At 42.9% G+C, this 14,848-nt stretch overlaps 1 protein-coding gene across 1 annotated transcript in view; it reads left to right on the forward strand.

The window, feature by feature from the left end:
* LOC142911119 (uncharacterized) overlaps positions 1 to 10,624 on the forward strand; it is a gene marked incomplete at its 3' end in the record, with an annotated part of 30,409 nt that extends 19,785 nt beyond the window's left edge. Inside the window, exons 8-10 of the mRNA XM_076060187.1 lie at positions 3,933 to 4,392; positions 10,179 to 10,329; positions 10,503 to 10,624. Coding sequence (XP_075916302.1) covers positions 3,933 to 4,392; positions 10,179 to 10,329; positions 10,503 to 10,624 — 733 coding nt within the window. The remainder of the gene's footprint in view (positions 1 to 3,932; positions 4,393 to 10,178; positions 10,330 to 10,502) is intronic.
* Positions 10,625 to 14,848: the final 4,224 nt, after the last annotated feature.

Raw genomic sequence — 14,848 nt, forward strand, 5'->3', positions numbered from 1 at the left:
TTTAATGAGGGTTTTCTTTATTCATATTCTTAGCTCTTTCGGTAAAGTCACGTTGAAGGGAAACAATAAAATAATAAAATATATATAAAACAATAAAAATTCTCACGACGTTTCGACCATAACACAAACGGTTTTTTCACACCTGATGACGACCGTTTGTGTTATGGTCGAAACGTCGTGAGAATTTTTATTGTTTTATATATATTTTATTTTTTTATTGTTTCCCTTCAACGTGACTTTACCGAAAGAGCTAAGAATATGAATTACTGCAGTCACGAAAGCTTTCAATCAAGGTTTTTTTTGTACCATCCATTGTGGTGAACCGTTTTAAGTGATAGCCCTTTGCTGTTTTTTTTTTTCCAGAAATTATTAATAACCTTACGCTACAGTTGCGCTGCTCTTAAAAGTAAGGTTGTAAACAAAAAACGTGCACGGGTCCACCAGCAGAAAAGGAATCTTTATTTCCCTACATCCCATAGATGAGTTGTGAGCTGACTTTTGTTAAATGCTGCGAGCCGTTAATAAAAACGCCTCTCATTTATTTTCTTTGGTTCTTTCGGTAAAGTCACCACCACGTAGAATGAGAATAAAATAATAAATTGATCAATTAAAATAACACGATAAAATTCTCACGACGTTTCGGCCACGACGCAAGCGGCCTTCATCAGGTGAAGGGACGAGACTGTCTGGAGGACAGCGCTGGAGTGAAAAAGCCAAGCTCAGACCGCGACCTTTAAGCTGTGTGAGAAGAAACAGAGCGCCTTGACAAAGGAATTAGCATAGAATTTAGCATTTAATTGGCAGACTTAGCACGATGAACGGTGTAGAGAGGGTGAACATGTGCAGACCGGCGAGGGGGCGAGGGGGAGTTTACATATCGATGGTGTGAAAAGGGAATTTAAGCAGCCGCGAAACGTTTGGGATACCACTACTTGGAAAAAAGATACTGTACCATTGAAAATTAGTTTAATGTTCGGTTAAAATCGAAACCTCTTTATTTATTTGCCCTCCAGCAAGACTTTTTCGACGGTGACCTAAAGGAAGTAAATGGAAGTGCAGCGCGCAGCAGTATCTTTGTCTGCTTTCACCGTGTGCATTGGCCGAACGAACAGCGCTTGAATCCCTGGAGGAACGTGCAACCCCACCCACACCCAACCCTGTAGAAAGCGTGACACAACTTATTGTGCTGTTTCAACAATATCCCCCCTCTCAATACTGCAACCTATGTCGTGCTCAGTAACGTTCGGAGCCTACTGATGCTGCGCGGACACGTGTAGGCGGACACGTGTAGGTGAACACGTGTAGGCGGACACGTGTAGGTGAACACGTGTAGGTGAACACGTGTAGGAGAACACGTGTAGGTGAACACGTGTAGGCGGACACGTGTAGGCGAACACGTGTAGGCGAACACGTGTAGGTGAACACGTGTAGGTGAACACGTGCAGGCGACTGAATGGGTGGAGCAGCACATCGGCAAACGCCCGTTGGGCAGCACCGCGTCACGAGGGGCCTTTGGCGTGAACTTTACTGTGCACCGTTGTGCCAACGCTATGCAGGTCGGGATATGAGAGGGTAATGGCATCGTTGGCCTGCATGAGCTGTACGGTCACAGCATGGATATACACGTCACGGGCTGAGCTGTCACTAGCCGGCTTCGCCCGGGACTTGGGTCCACCACGCCCGGCCGCCTTTGTCTCCCCGGTGGCGATGTTCACACACAACACGGCAGTTACTCGTTTGAGGCTGAGTCGACCTAGGGGAGGCCCAGGAGCGGTTGAAATAATCGTCGCCGGCGGTGGCAGTGAGCGGGAATCGAACTGGGGGTCGCCGGGTTCGTAGCGCGGCGTAGCGCTAACCACTACACTACAATGCGTTAGGCTTACACACACACACACATAGACACACACAGATACACACACATACACACAGATACACACACACATACACAGACACACAGACACACACACATACACACACAGACACACAGTCACACACACAAACATACATACACACAGACACACACACATACACAGATACACACAGACACATACACAGCGCGCTAACCACTACACAACAATGCTTTACGCTTCCACATAGACACAGACACATACACACACACATACACACACATACACAACAACAACAACCGCCATTCGCCACTAAGTGGCGGTGACGTCACCACGACGCTTGTGCCAGGCTATGCTACACTACAATGCGTTAGGCTTCCACATGCGCGGGTCACGTGACAGATTTGACGTCACAGCATTTATGTTTTGCCGTGCAAAAACAAATACATTATTGAGCTCCCCCCCCCCCCCCACCAAAAAACTAAAACAAAAGTGTATTTGTATAAGGTTTGCACGGTGTACAGTCTGTAAAGTACCCACATGGCAAATTTAAAGTTTGTTGCATGTCGGGAAGTTCGCTAAACATTTTGAACAGACACATACTCACACCTTTTTGTCTTTTACATATATGGAGATAAAATAAACCTAAGGCTTTGGTTACTTAATCTCTTTGTTAACAAAATTGTTATAGCAACCACACTTCAAAAACAAAATTATGAAGCCTTTTCAGGCTCCTTCAAAGTTTTTTGTGGCATTTACATGCTGTTTTATTGTGATACTGCATATGTTTAATGCATTGGCAGTATGTTGAACGTCTTTCACATCGTGCATAGCCAACCAATGACGTAGCGTCTGGAATATAAATAGTTTCCATTATTGGCATGATACTCGAGCTGAGTATCATGAAGATGCTCCTTGAAATCGATTATTTCTTATATACCTCTTTACCTAATATTTCACGTCATTCAAAAATTAAAATTGCACTTAAGTTAATCATACTTCAACAATCTCCCACTGACCAGCATGGCAATGTGTTACACCCGTAAGAATAATTACATGTTCAGGAAAGTTGCACTGAGTCTGAAGACTCCTATTCAAGAGGGTCCTGCACAGGGATGTTTGGCCAATAGCTGTAAAAAAAACAAATTTCAACGAATTAGTTTTTGGATTTCAATAAAGTTCTTTGTTACATAACACACCACCATTAGTAAATAGTTATATTCTTAGCTCTTTCGGTAAAGTCACGTTGTTTTGTATATATTATTATTTTATTGTTTCCCTTCAACGTGACTTTACCGAAAGCTAAGAATATGAATTACTGCAGTCACGAAAGCTTTAAATCAAAATGTATTAAATAGTTGTACAGCATTGTGCCGGAGATAGGTTTGGCTTTGGTGGATATCTCATAACAACTTTGTGTTTTAATAGGGGTTTTTCCCCTTTTTTCTGGCAACAAAACTGAAACCTTTTAACAAGGATTCATGTCTACTGCATTAACCACAATACTTGCAGTCAAAATGCAAACGAAAAAAATACTATGATAATATGTAGCATTGTCCTTGAAACTGATTGGTCCACGCCAAGGGACGGCTTTCTTTTGAGCCTCGACCCAAATTGGTGCTCGACCAGATGACGCCAAAAGGCGTGCATTGTGGTTAATGCAGCGACATGAATCCTCGTAAAAAGGTTTCAGTTTTAGGAATAGGTTTTACCCTTTTGACTGGCACAAAAACTGACACCTTTATTCAAGGCATCATGTTTGCAATAACCACAACACAAGCAGTCAAAATGCAAACAAAAGAGACAACTCTGATAATAATATGCACTGTCCTTGAATTTGATTGGTCCACACGCGAGACGGCTTTTCTTAGAGCCTAGTCTCCACTGGTGTTGGACCAGAAGACGCCAAAAGGCGTACTAAAAGGGTAAAACCTATTCCTATATCTTGTTTCTGGCAAAGGAGGTCTCATAATGTAAAAGGTTTCAGTTTTGTTGCCAGAAAAAAGGTTGAAAAACCCCCTATTATTACATTTTGGCTACTGGCAAAGGAGGTCTAACGATGTAAACCTTGTGTCTCCTGCTCAGAGCCCTCCAGGCCAGCCGCGCCTCGCACAGGAGACCGGAAGAAGCCGGTCACCCCCTCCCGCACCGTTGGCCTCGCCTTCGACCCGGGCCGCTGGAGCCACGTCGCCGCTCGGCACGCTGCGGCGTCGCACCAAGCCCCGTGCGCCTCCTCCTCCTCCTCCCCCCCCAAGCACCACCGCCTGGGGTACGCAGGCTGCCGGCCCCGAGCCGCCGCCTCCGCTTCCGAGATCTGCCCCAGAACAGGCGCGGCCGGCGGCGTTGTTGTTGTTGTCGCAGCCTGGATCCACTCCTCCTGTGCAGCCCGGCGTGGAGAACGAGCGTCGAAGGCGGAGCAGCTCCGCACGTGAGAGAGAGAGAGGGCTCTCACGTGCTCACATTTTCCATTTTTTTTATTTTTATCAAGTGCCCTTTATAGTTCTATCGATTCAAGGCCGATTTTTTTTTTTTTTACGACGGAGCGGCGCTTTTTGGCCCTGTTCAAAATGCGGGAATTTAAGCTGTGCCATCGGGCAAACGTTTTGATTTAAGCGAAAAAGTATGTCTAAAAAAAGCTTCTGTTCGTTTCGTCTTGGTAACAACCTGCAAGCATCTCGGGGAGCAAAAAGTGAAATTCCATTGCTTTTAGTGCAGTGAACTGCTTAGGCACAATACCTAAACTTAAACACATTCTCCTGCGGAGGGAGGAGCTGGTAGGAACGTTGTTGGGTTGCTCGGTCAATGGCCAGGGTCAACGGCGGCACCACCACGTGGTGTGTTCCGTAAATATGCCCGACTGTGAGGGCAGGCACAAGCCAGCGTGAGTAGGTTAAACGTTGAGTTTTATAAGGGCACCACGGGGTGACCAGCCCCTCCCCAGCCAGCCCCACCCCCCACGCAGCCCCTCCCCACCCAGCCCCTCCCCACCCTCCCCTCCCCACCCAGCCCCTCCCCACCAGCCCCTCCCCACCCTCCCCTCCCCACCCAGCCCCACCCCTCCCATGTTTGGATGCACGACAGACTGACACAATAATAATCTCCTGTGGGCTGGTGGTGTAGTAACCAGGAGGTTCCTACACAGTATCATCACCTAGCCGATTTGTCAACATCATGTTTACACAGGGGAGACGGTAAGCGAACACGTTCCAATCGTGCATGCGGTTTTGTTTGGCTTCAACTGTCTTCTTTCAACAAGACCTCTGCTGCTACACATTTACCTTGTGAGCCCCACTATTTCCAGATTTGAAGCTTTCGTGACTGCAAGGATTCACCACACTCTGTGTTTTTTTTCAGCAAAGTAATGACGTAGTTAAAAAACAAATAAATGATAAAACAACTAAATTAAATCACGACGTTTCGGAGGCAACACCAAGCTCCCTTCTTCAGGTGGAAACCGTCACAGCTGTATCAAGCAATTTTACCGTGACGATTTCCACCTGAATTTCTGTATGAAGTTGAGGCAGAAATTTTACCGTGATGGTTTCCACCTGAATTTCTGTATCAAGTTGATGCAGCAATTTTACCGTGACGGTTTCCACCTAAATTTCTGTATCGAGTTGATGCAGCAATGTTGCCGTGACGATTTCCACCTGAATTTCTGTATCGAGTTGATGCAGCAATTTTGCCGTGACCTGTGTCCACCTGAATTTCTGTATCAAGTTGATGCGGCAATGTTGCCGTGACGGTTTCCACCTGAATTTATGTATCGAGTTGATGCAGCAATTTTGCCGTGACGGTTTCCCCATGAAGACGGAAGCTTGGTGTTGCCCCCGAAACGTCGTGATTTAATGTAGTTGTTTTATTTATTTTATTTTACCTACGTCGTGACTTTACCGAAGAAACACAAAGAGTCTATGAGCCCCACGATGTGTGTCGTCAGTCAAAGCACCGTTTGTAATATGATGACAAGGTGAAATATTTAATTGGCGACTTATTTTTGAGGACATCAACACAGAATGTATCATCATTGTTACGCTTAATGAAGGGTTGAAGTCGTGGAATGTTAAAGTGCCTAACCCAGTAATGTTTCCGGGGTTTAATGTCCTCGCGAAGCAATAGTGAATTATGTTTAAGAGATTTGGCCGGGATGAATTGTTCATCGACCAAACGAAATTATTTTTTTTATTATTGTGAAGAGAGACATTTTGCAATTTTGGGGTGCCATCAGAATCTTTATTTAGACTGGAGAAATCTGATGAACTGTGAAGCTCATTTTCACAGATGACCAGTAAAAGGGATGAAATATTTTACATTATGAGACCTCCTTTGCCAGTAACAAGATATAGTAATAGGTTTTACCCTTTTAACTGGCACAAAAAACTGAAACCTTTATTCAAGGCATCTTGTTTGCAATAACCACAACAAACAAAAAGACAACTCTGATATTATTATCAGAGTTGTCTTTTTGTTTGCATTTTGACTGCTTGTGTTGTGGTTATTGCAAACATGATGCCTTGAATAAAGGTGTCAGTTTTTTGTGCCAGTTAAAAGGGTAAAACCTATTACTATATGGATGAAATCTTGTCTTGTTGTGATAGATTACACAGAAATGTGCCGCACTATGGCATCGTACCGTGCAATGTGTTGTGATGGGAGTTGCATGCTGTCAGTTGTGTTCTTGTTAGTCAGGTGGCATCACAATCCAACAGTCATCGAATCAGTGAGCAAGTTGGTCCAGTGAGCATGTACATAGTGTGTATATGTATATATTTGATTGTGAGTGAGTGTATGTGAGTACTTATGTGTATGTGTGTGTGCGTGCATGCATGTGACGAACATGTTTTATATTAACAGCCAGCTGCTGTTTGAACCTTAAAGAATTCACTTGACCGGTTATGGGTAAGTCAAATGTGCTGATGCTAATGAATGGCATTCACATGTATGGAAATGTTGTTTTGTGTTTCTCAGCCTCCGCTCAAAGTTCTGGGCGCTTACCGTTAAAGGATGAAAATGAAGAAGGTAAATATTGTAAAATGCACGGCTTCATTGGAATAGATGGCTCTGTATAAGCAGTATGGAGGCCAGAAGTAATTTTAATCCAATAAACTGTTTCTTTAAATGGTTGTTCATTTAGATATCTTGTGATCAAAATTGTAATCGTGTTCCGACAATTGGCTAATTATTACGCTACTTTGATAAAATATGTAATTTATTAAGAGTTTTTTTAGGGCATGTTAATTCAGATATAAAATTGACTTTCATACTGCAGAATAATGCTTACAAGGTAAAACAACTGCATAACCTTGCAGCAGGGGCACCATTTCCTTTGAAAGTGTGTGGATTAATTGAAGGATCTTTTGAAAGTCCTTTAACCTTCCCGGTCCTCATTTTTCCACGAAAATGTTGACAGGCTGTGGAGCAAACAGCCTGCCAAAATACCAACAAAAAAAAACATTCGAATTAGTGATTTACATATTGTTAATTTACATATGTTCCATGCAATTTCAGACTAACTTTATTCCAGCTGGCAAAGCCAATTGAGCTCAGCGGCTCTTTAACAAGGACAACCAATTGGATTTTTTTAAAATCTTTTATTTGGCTGGCACATATAACTGGCTGTCAAACATCTCTTGTGGAATCTCATAAGATATATCATCTTACACAACTGCTCATACATATGTTGAACACGTACGTATGTTATGTTTTCAACCTGTGTTTGAGCTGTGAATCTTTGTTTAAAGGGCAGTTGTGGTGCTTGTAACGTAACATATTCAACTCGTTTAAAGTGGTAGTGTGAGTGTACGTTATAGATTTCGGAATGAAAGCTCTTGGATACTCCACCAAGTGCTCTATTTTTTATTTCATTGGCTACCTATGTTCTAAACGACACCATTACCTTATTGTTTGGTTGTTGATGATGTTTTGTAAAACTGGAATTTGGATTTCCAATGGACAAACAGGTCAAGCATTGTATGTTTGACATTAACGTGACGTTCTGTTTGAATCCAAACAATATTTAACGTATGTATGTAGAAATTATTTCACACCGTACGTAGCCAGACGTGATTGACATTAACGTGACGTTCTGTTTGAATCCAAACAATATTTAATGTATGTATGTTGCAATTATTTCACACTGTACGTAGCCAGACGTGATTGACATTAACGTGACGTTCTGTTTGAATCCAAACAATATTTAATCTATGTATGTTGAAATTATTTCACACCGTACGTAGCCATACGTGATTGACATTAACGTGACGTTCTGTTTGAATCCAAACAATATTTAATGTATGTATGTTGCAATTATTTCGCACCGTACGTAGCCAGACGTGATAATGTGAGGTGCTAATCAATTGCGCTTTTGATGGAAGCATTATTGATTTAAAATACACGTAAATTCTGAAAGCTTGCACAAATTTCAATTTCAAATGCGCATACAAGTTGATGTTTATTATGTCAAAAAAACTCACAAGCAATTTCTTCTGCCAATGTTGGACTCGTACTTTTGCTTACCGTTCGTGTAAGTTGACTCTTTTCATGCACAATTTGTACATTTCAGCAAGTCTGTTCTCCATAGTTCATTTAGTTCCATAGTTTAATTTATGTGGTATAGCCCTGTGAGCCATCCGGCTCTTGAATCGGGTGCAACCGCAACAAACAAAAACATGAACAAGAAAACATCTTAAAGTGACTTTGTGTGTGACTTTGCAAACAGAAAATCCAGGAAAAAAACATCAAAATATTCCTGAAATAGCACCGTACACCACCAACGCTGTGTGCAAAAATCCCAGTGGGATGCAAGTCAAACAACAACAACAACCACAAGACAACTTAGATTAAGGCCATCAGTCTAACTCCGTACTACAATAAACAAAAACATGGCCAAAACAAAAAAAAACTTTTCGAAATCACCAAAATAAAAGCCATAAATGCAATGTAACGGTGACCAGATGTCATCATTGGCCACGGTGTTTATTCTGGTTGTTGTACAGCACACTTGGCCAAAAGCTCTTTTTGTTGAACAAAAACTTCACACGAAACCCCCAGAGCAGATGCCCTGAGATCACGATGGGAACGCCTTTTATGCCTCCTCATTCATGGAGCCCCACGGCCTCGCAGTATAAATACTGCCTCGCTATAGAAATAGGTTTTACCCTTTTAACGGGCACAAAAAACTGACACCTTTATTCAAGGCATCATGTTTACAATAACCACAACACAAGCAGTCAAAATGCAAACAAAAAGACAACTCTGATAATAATATTGGCACTGTCCTTGAATTTGATTGGTCCACACCTGAGACGGCTTTTCTTAGAGCCTAGTCTCCACTGGTGTTGGACCAGAAGACGCCAAAAGGCGTACAATACCAGTGGAGACTAGGCTCTAAAGAAAGCCGTCTCGGGTGTGGACCAATCAACTTCAAGGACAGTGCCAATATTATTTTCAGAGTTGTCTTTTTTGTTTGCATTTTGACTGCTTGTGTTGTGGTTATTGCAGACACGATGCCTTGAATACAGGTGTCAGTTTTTTGTGCCAGTTAAAAGGGTAAAACCTATTGCTATATCTTGTTCCTGGCAAAGGAGGTCTCATAGTGTAAACGCTGCCCCGCTGTTTGCCTTTATTCGAAGCAACCCGCGCACTGATGACACGTTCACGTCGGAGAAAATCCGTTGGTTTGCAAATTGCTTGCTCGTGGAGATGCCGAACAGCACGGCGAAAGAGTGCCATTCGTCCGCGTTCAAAAATTACTCTACGCTTTGCGTTTTGTGGATTTTAATAAGACATCTTTGTGGTGTTGAAGATGTAAATGAAAAGAACCCGATTTTTTTTTCACCCCCCAAGTGCTCTTACACAGCGTGATAGTTTGCGCGAACTTTAACGATTTTGTCAGAGAAAATGGATTCACGTCACTCGTTGAAAAAAATAAAAAAACATTAAATTTAGATTTAAAGCTTTCGTGACTGCAGTAATTCATATTCTTAGTTCTTTTGGTAAAGTCACGTTGAAGTGAAACAATAAAATGATAAAATATATATAAAACAATAAAAACAATTCTCACGACGTTTCGACCATAACACAAACGGTCGTCATCAGGTGTGTCGGTTTGCATAAATTTATTTATTTTTAAACGGTGTATTTATAAAAACATTTTTTTATTTTTTATATATATATTATTATTTTATTGTTTCCCTTCAACGTGACTTTACCGAAAGAACCAAGAATATAAAAAACATTGCTCAACGTTCTGAAGTACGTCACGGTGTTCATATCCGCAATGTTTAACGGACCTCGTTCATCTACGTCGTTGGACGTTGATTACCGCCGCAGAAACATCTTTGAACGAGGGTGCTGGAATGGGCGGCGATCCCGATGTCACAAGGCAACAGCCCGAAGCGTCGTCGCCCCGTACGCTCGAACAAGGACCCACCGCCAAGTCTGAGACGCAGAAGACTTTCTGCGTCACATCTCAACAAGCTGGGTAAGGCGTCGCAACCCATTCCTCTTCGGGCAGATTTGCTCTTTTTTTACACGCGACACACTCCTTTCATTTTAATTTAGATGCGTTGAAAACGCTGCCACGTCACGCGTCCTGTCACGCTAAAAGAACACGTTCCCCACGTCGGTCTGTGCCGTCTGTTAATGTCGGCGCAGGGCCGTAGCTGATAACGCGGTGCAAGGAGGCCCGTCAGACCTGGCGCAGGCTGACGCCGGTGCCGCAGCAACGGCTGAATTGGACGAGTTAATTGATGAACTTGAAATGGGGCTGACGACGGGTGAGCGCTTTCACACACAAAACGGTTAGTCGCGGAAATAAGAATAACGTAGCACAATACTTAACAATTTCGATTTAAAGCTTTCGTGACTGCAAGGATTCATCTTCTTTGGGTCTTTCGGTAAAGTCACCACGTAGAATGAGAATAAAATAATAAAATGATAAAATAAAATAACACAATAAAATATCTCACGACGTTTCGGCCACAACACAAGTGGCCTTCTTCAGGTGAAAGGAACAGACCTGTTCAGGTGAAAGGAACAAAACAAACCTGTTCCTTTCACCTGAAGAAGGCCACTTGTGTTGTGGCCGAAACGTCGTGAGAATTTTTTGTGTTATTTTATTTTATTATTTTATTCTCATTCTACATGGTGACTTTACCGAAAGAGCCAAAGAAGACTACTTAACGTGTGATAAAATTCAGTGTTGTTTCATAAAGCGTGCAATGAGCGAAAAGCAAATGAGTGATAATATCACCATTAAAAAAAAATACGTGGAATAATTGGGGTGTGGCATTTGTGATTTAAACATTATGTAAAAAATATGCTTTTGTCTTGTTTGCAGATGATGACTCGAGGTCTAAGAGTGGTCCCCGCAACGTGGAAACTGTAAAAATAAATAAAACAGAGGCTGACGTTGATTCTACTGTAGAGCCGGTTAAAAAGCCAGAATCAGCCTTTCCAGATTCAACAGTGATGAAAGCCACTGCGGACAGCAGCTCCGATAAAACTGATAAAGTCGACGTGAACGATGAGACAAATGCCAATGTGGCAACAGATGTCAACAGAGGACCTTCAGAAAAACCTTTGCAGTTTCTCAAAGCTCGCGATGATGTGCAAAGAATGGAAGCAGCCGATGGAAACGAGGCTGGAAACGCGCCGCAGGTTTCTGCCGAGCCACCCGTTACTCAGACAAAGAATGGTAATGAAGCGAAAGTCGACTTCCTTGCCAAGGTTCGGGAATCTGCCTTGGCCCAGCAACTTGACCGTAAATCCAAACCTGCCCTTTGTGGGTCTTTTACTGGGGCCACCGCAGAAGCGTCTGGTTGTGTCGTGGGTGAACAAGACCCCGGACGTAAAAGGTTACCCGTGGCTTTCCCTGACACGTCCACCAAACCCAATAGTGAGTTAAGCAGGGCAGGAAGGCGTGGTGGAGGAAGTCTAAAGTGCCTGGATAAAATGCCCGTTAAAAACGAAACCTGTCTAAATGCGCACGTGGAGAAAATCCCCGTAGTGCATGCCAAATCTGTGGACAAGCAAGTAAAGAGTATACCTGTGGAGCGACAGGATGCATCATCCGAACAGCATACGGAACAACTGGTAACACGCCAACACAAGACGCACGTGGAAGAGTCTGTATTGATCCAGCCAGTGGAAATCCGTCAAGAAATTGCCAGCGCTAGAGAAGAAATAGTTGAGCCAGACAAAGTTTGCAAGGTTATTGCAGAAGCAAGGCTAACTAAAAGTGAAAAAGTATCCGAAATAAATGAAACTTCACAGCCAGTAATGGACCAGTCAAATGAGCCTGGGGCTTCGATGCAAAACAGAATTTTTCACAAGACTCGATCAATTTCAAAAGAGCGACGTGCACCTGAAGTTGAATGTCAAAATCATTCTGCTGAAACATCTCCAGTTTTTCCTGTCTGTAAGCAGCCTTCAGATCGGTGGAGGTCCACAAATGAAATCACCAGAGATTACCTTCCTAAAGTGGGATTGACCACTTACAGAATTGTTCCTTCCAAGCCAGTCATAAGACCAAAACCTGGAACAGCTGATGTCCCATTCCTTCTACCAGCTTATAAAACAGAACCCGGCAAGACTGAAAATGCTACTGCAACCAATGCTACAAAAGAAATCAAAGAAACGTTGAAATACTACTCAACAGCGAAGATCGGTGACATTACAACCAATCCACAACAGCATACAGCACATCAGTCACCGGTGATTCCTCTACCATTAATTCCCCCACCAGTGATTCCTCCACCATTGATTCCCCCACCAGTGATTCCTCCACCATTAATTGCCCCACCAGTGATTCCTCCACCATTAATTCCCCCACCAGTGATTCCTCCACCATTGATTCCCCCACCAGTGATTCCTCCACAATTAAGTCCTCCACCAGTGATTCCTCCACCATTAATTCCCCCACCAGTGATTCCTCCACCAATGATTCCTCATTTATCAGGGCTCTCAATTGTGGCTCGCCCATTCCAGAGGTCCCATTCCCTCCAGTGTACTACGGAGGCAATATCTCAGCAACACTCTGCCACCGAGCCACTTGCCAGCACTGCCACATCTCCACCACCACTACCACCACCACCATCGAGCTCAAAGCAAGATGCATTTTTCCGTCCCGGCAGGAGGGCCTCCAGCATCTACGTGGCATCTGCCATTGCCAAGAGAACAGCCTACAAGGCCATTGATGCTCCGAATGAAACTTACAGTGGCACAACCACAACAAATACAACACCTGTACATGCTTTGCCACCAATTCAGGTAAATTGGGAACAGGATGAGCTCACGATTCCACCACCACCACAGTTTTCTACGGAAGAAAATGCCAACATTCCAAATGCTCCAGGTGACCCGGGGAAGGTGATTATTATAACCGAGGCACCACGAGTCCATCAATGGAAGCCAAAACTATTCAGACCAGTCAGTTTCCCAAGCGTCATGTTCAAAAATGACAAACCATCTAGCGTGAGTGTAGCGTCGAGTCATTCAGAGTCTAAGAACGCCGTTTTTCCTGTCAAGTCACCACCTCCGGTGAGTCCTAAACCAAGTAGTGGAAACCCTTTTAATGTAAAATCAGCCACTAACTCATCTCAAATTCAGTCCGTTCTCAGTTCTCCAAAATCCACCGACGCAAGTCCTTTCCATCAGCCTCCCACAGTTTTAAATACCACTGGAACTGCACTGGAAAGTTTCAGTCTTATTCACGGGCAGAGGAAACCATCAGGTGAAGACAGCGGTCCGTTTGGACCGATGCTGAAGTTAAAACCTGTGGTGCAAACACCAATTGTGAAGGATAACAATGCACATGGTTCCCTAATGGAAGCGCTTCAGTCTACAGACAACGTGGGCACATTGAGAAAGGTCAGCCTGCTTCGTCTACATCGTCACATTTAAAATATTGTAATAAATATGGAAAATGTTGTGTTTAGCCTAAATTAAATGTGATTCGTTTATTTAAAAAAAAAGTATTTGTAGAACCTGCATTGTTAACCATGATTGCACATGTATAATTAAAGTTATCTTAAACATTTTGATTTAAAGCTTTCGTGACTGCAGTAATTCATATTCTTAGCTCTTTCGGTAAAGTCACGTTGAAGGGAAACAATAAAATAATAAAATATATATAAAACAATAAAAATTCTCACGACGTTTCGACCATAACACAAACGGTCGTGTTATGGTCGAAACGTCGTGAGAATTTTTATTGTTTTATATATTTTTTTTATTATTTTATTGTTTCCCTTCAACGTGACTTTACCGAAAGAGCTAACAATATTATATTAAACATTTACCTTGCTAACGTGAAACGTTGTACAACATTTCCGTAAATGTTCTGGTCGCTGTTCCGTTATATTCTAGGTTTCGGGTGAACATCTGCAGGCAATGCTGGCAGCTGTAGACAGTGAGGCAGAGAGAGATGCTCGCATTTCTGCCGCTGTTCCATCAGGCGCAGGAGGGAAACGACTGAGAAAAGTAAGTGGGAATGCAAGTGACAGCTGTGTATTTAATTTTGATTTAAAGCTTTCGTGACTGCAGGGATTCACATTCGTGGTTCTTTCGGTAAAGTCACCACCACGTAGAAGGGAAACAATGAATAATAACAATAAAATTCTCACGACGTTTCGACTGCAACACAAGCAATCATCATCAGGTGTGGTTTTCACGTCGTGAGAATTTTATTGTTTTGTTTTTTATTATTTTATTGTTTCCCTTCTACGTGACTCGGCCTCAAATGAGTACCCGGTGCGGTGTGTAAACATTAGCACGTGCTAACATCACTTGCTCCAAGAGTCAGTGACAGCTGTACAGGGTGGGGGAGGGTGGGGATATTTGTGTCTCGTGTGTGTGTGTCTCGTCTTTGTGTCTTTGATTTCCCATGCAGTGTATAAACAAAGCAAGTGCCATCCGTTCATTTGCTTTGGCCAAAGTGATTTTTTTAATTAAAAGTTTCTGTACGATAGGGATGTATGTGCCCGCGTGGGACACTTACC

Source organism: Petromyzon marinus, unplaced genomic scaffold (assembly GCF_048934315.1).
Source record: "Petromyzon marinus isolate PM22_M1 ecotype Great Lakes invasive population unplaced genomic scaffold, UKy_Petmar_22M1.pri1.0 PM_G_Scaffold_169, whole genome shotgun sequence".
Taxonomy (NCBI): Eukaryota; Metazoa; Chordata; class Hyperoartia; order Petromyzontiformes; family Petromyzontidae; genus Petromyzon; species Petromyzon marinus.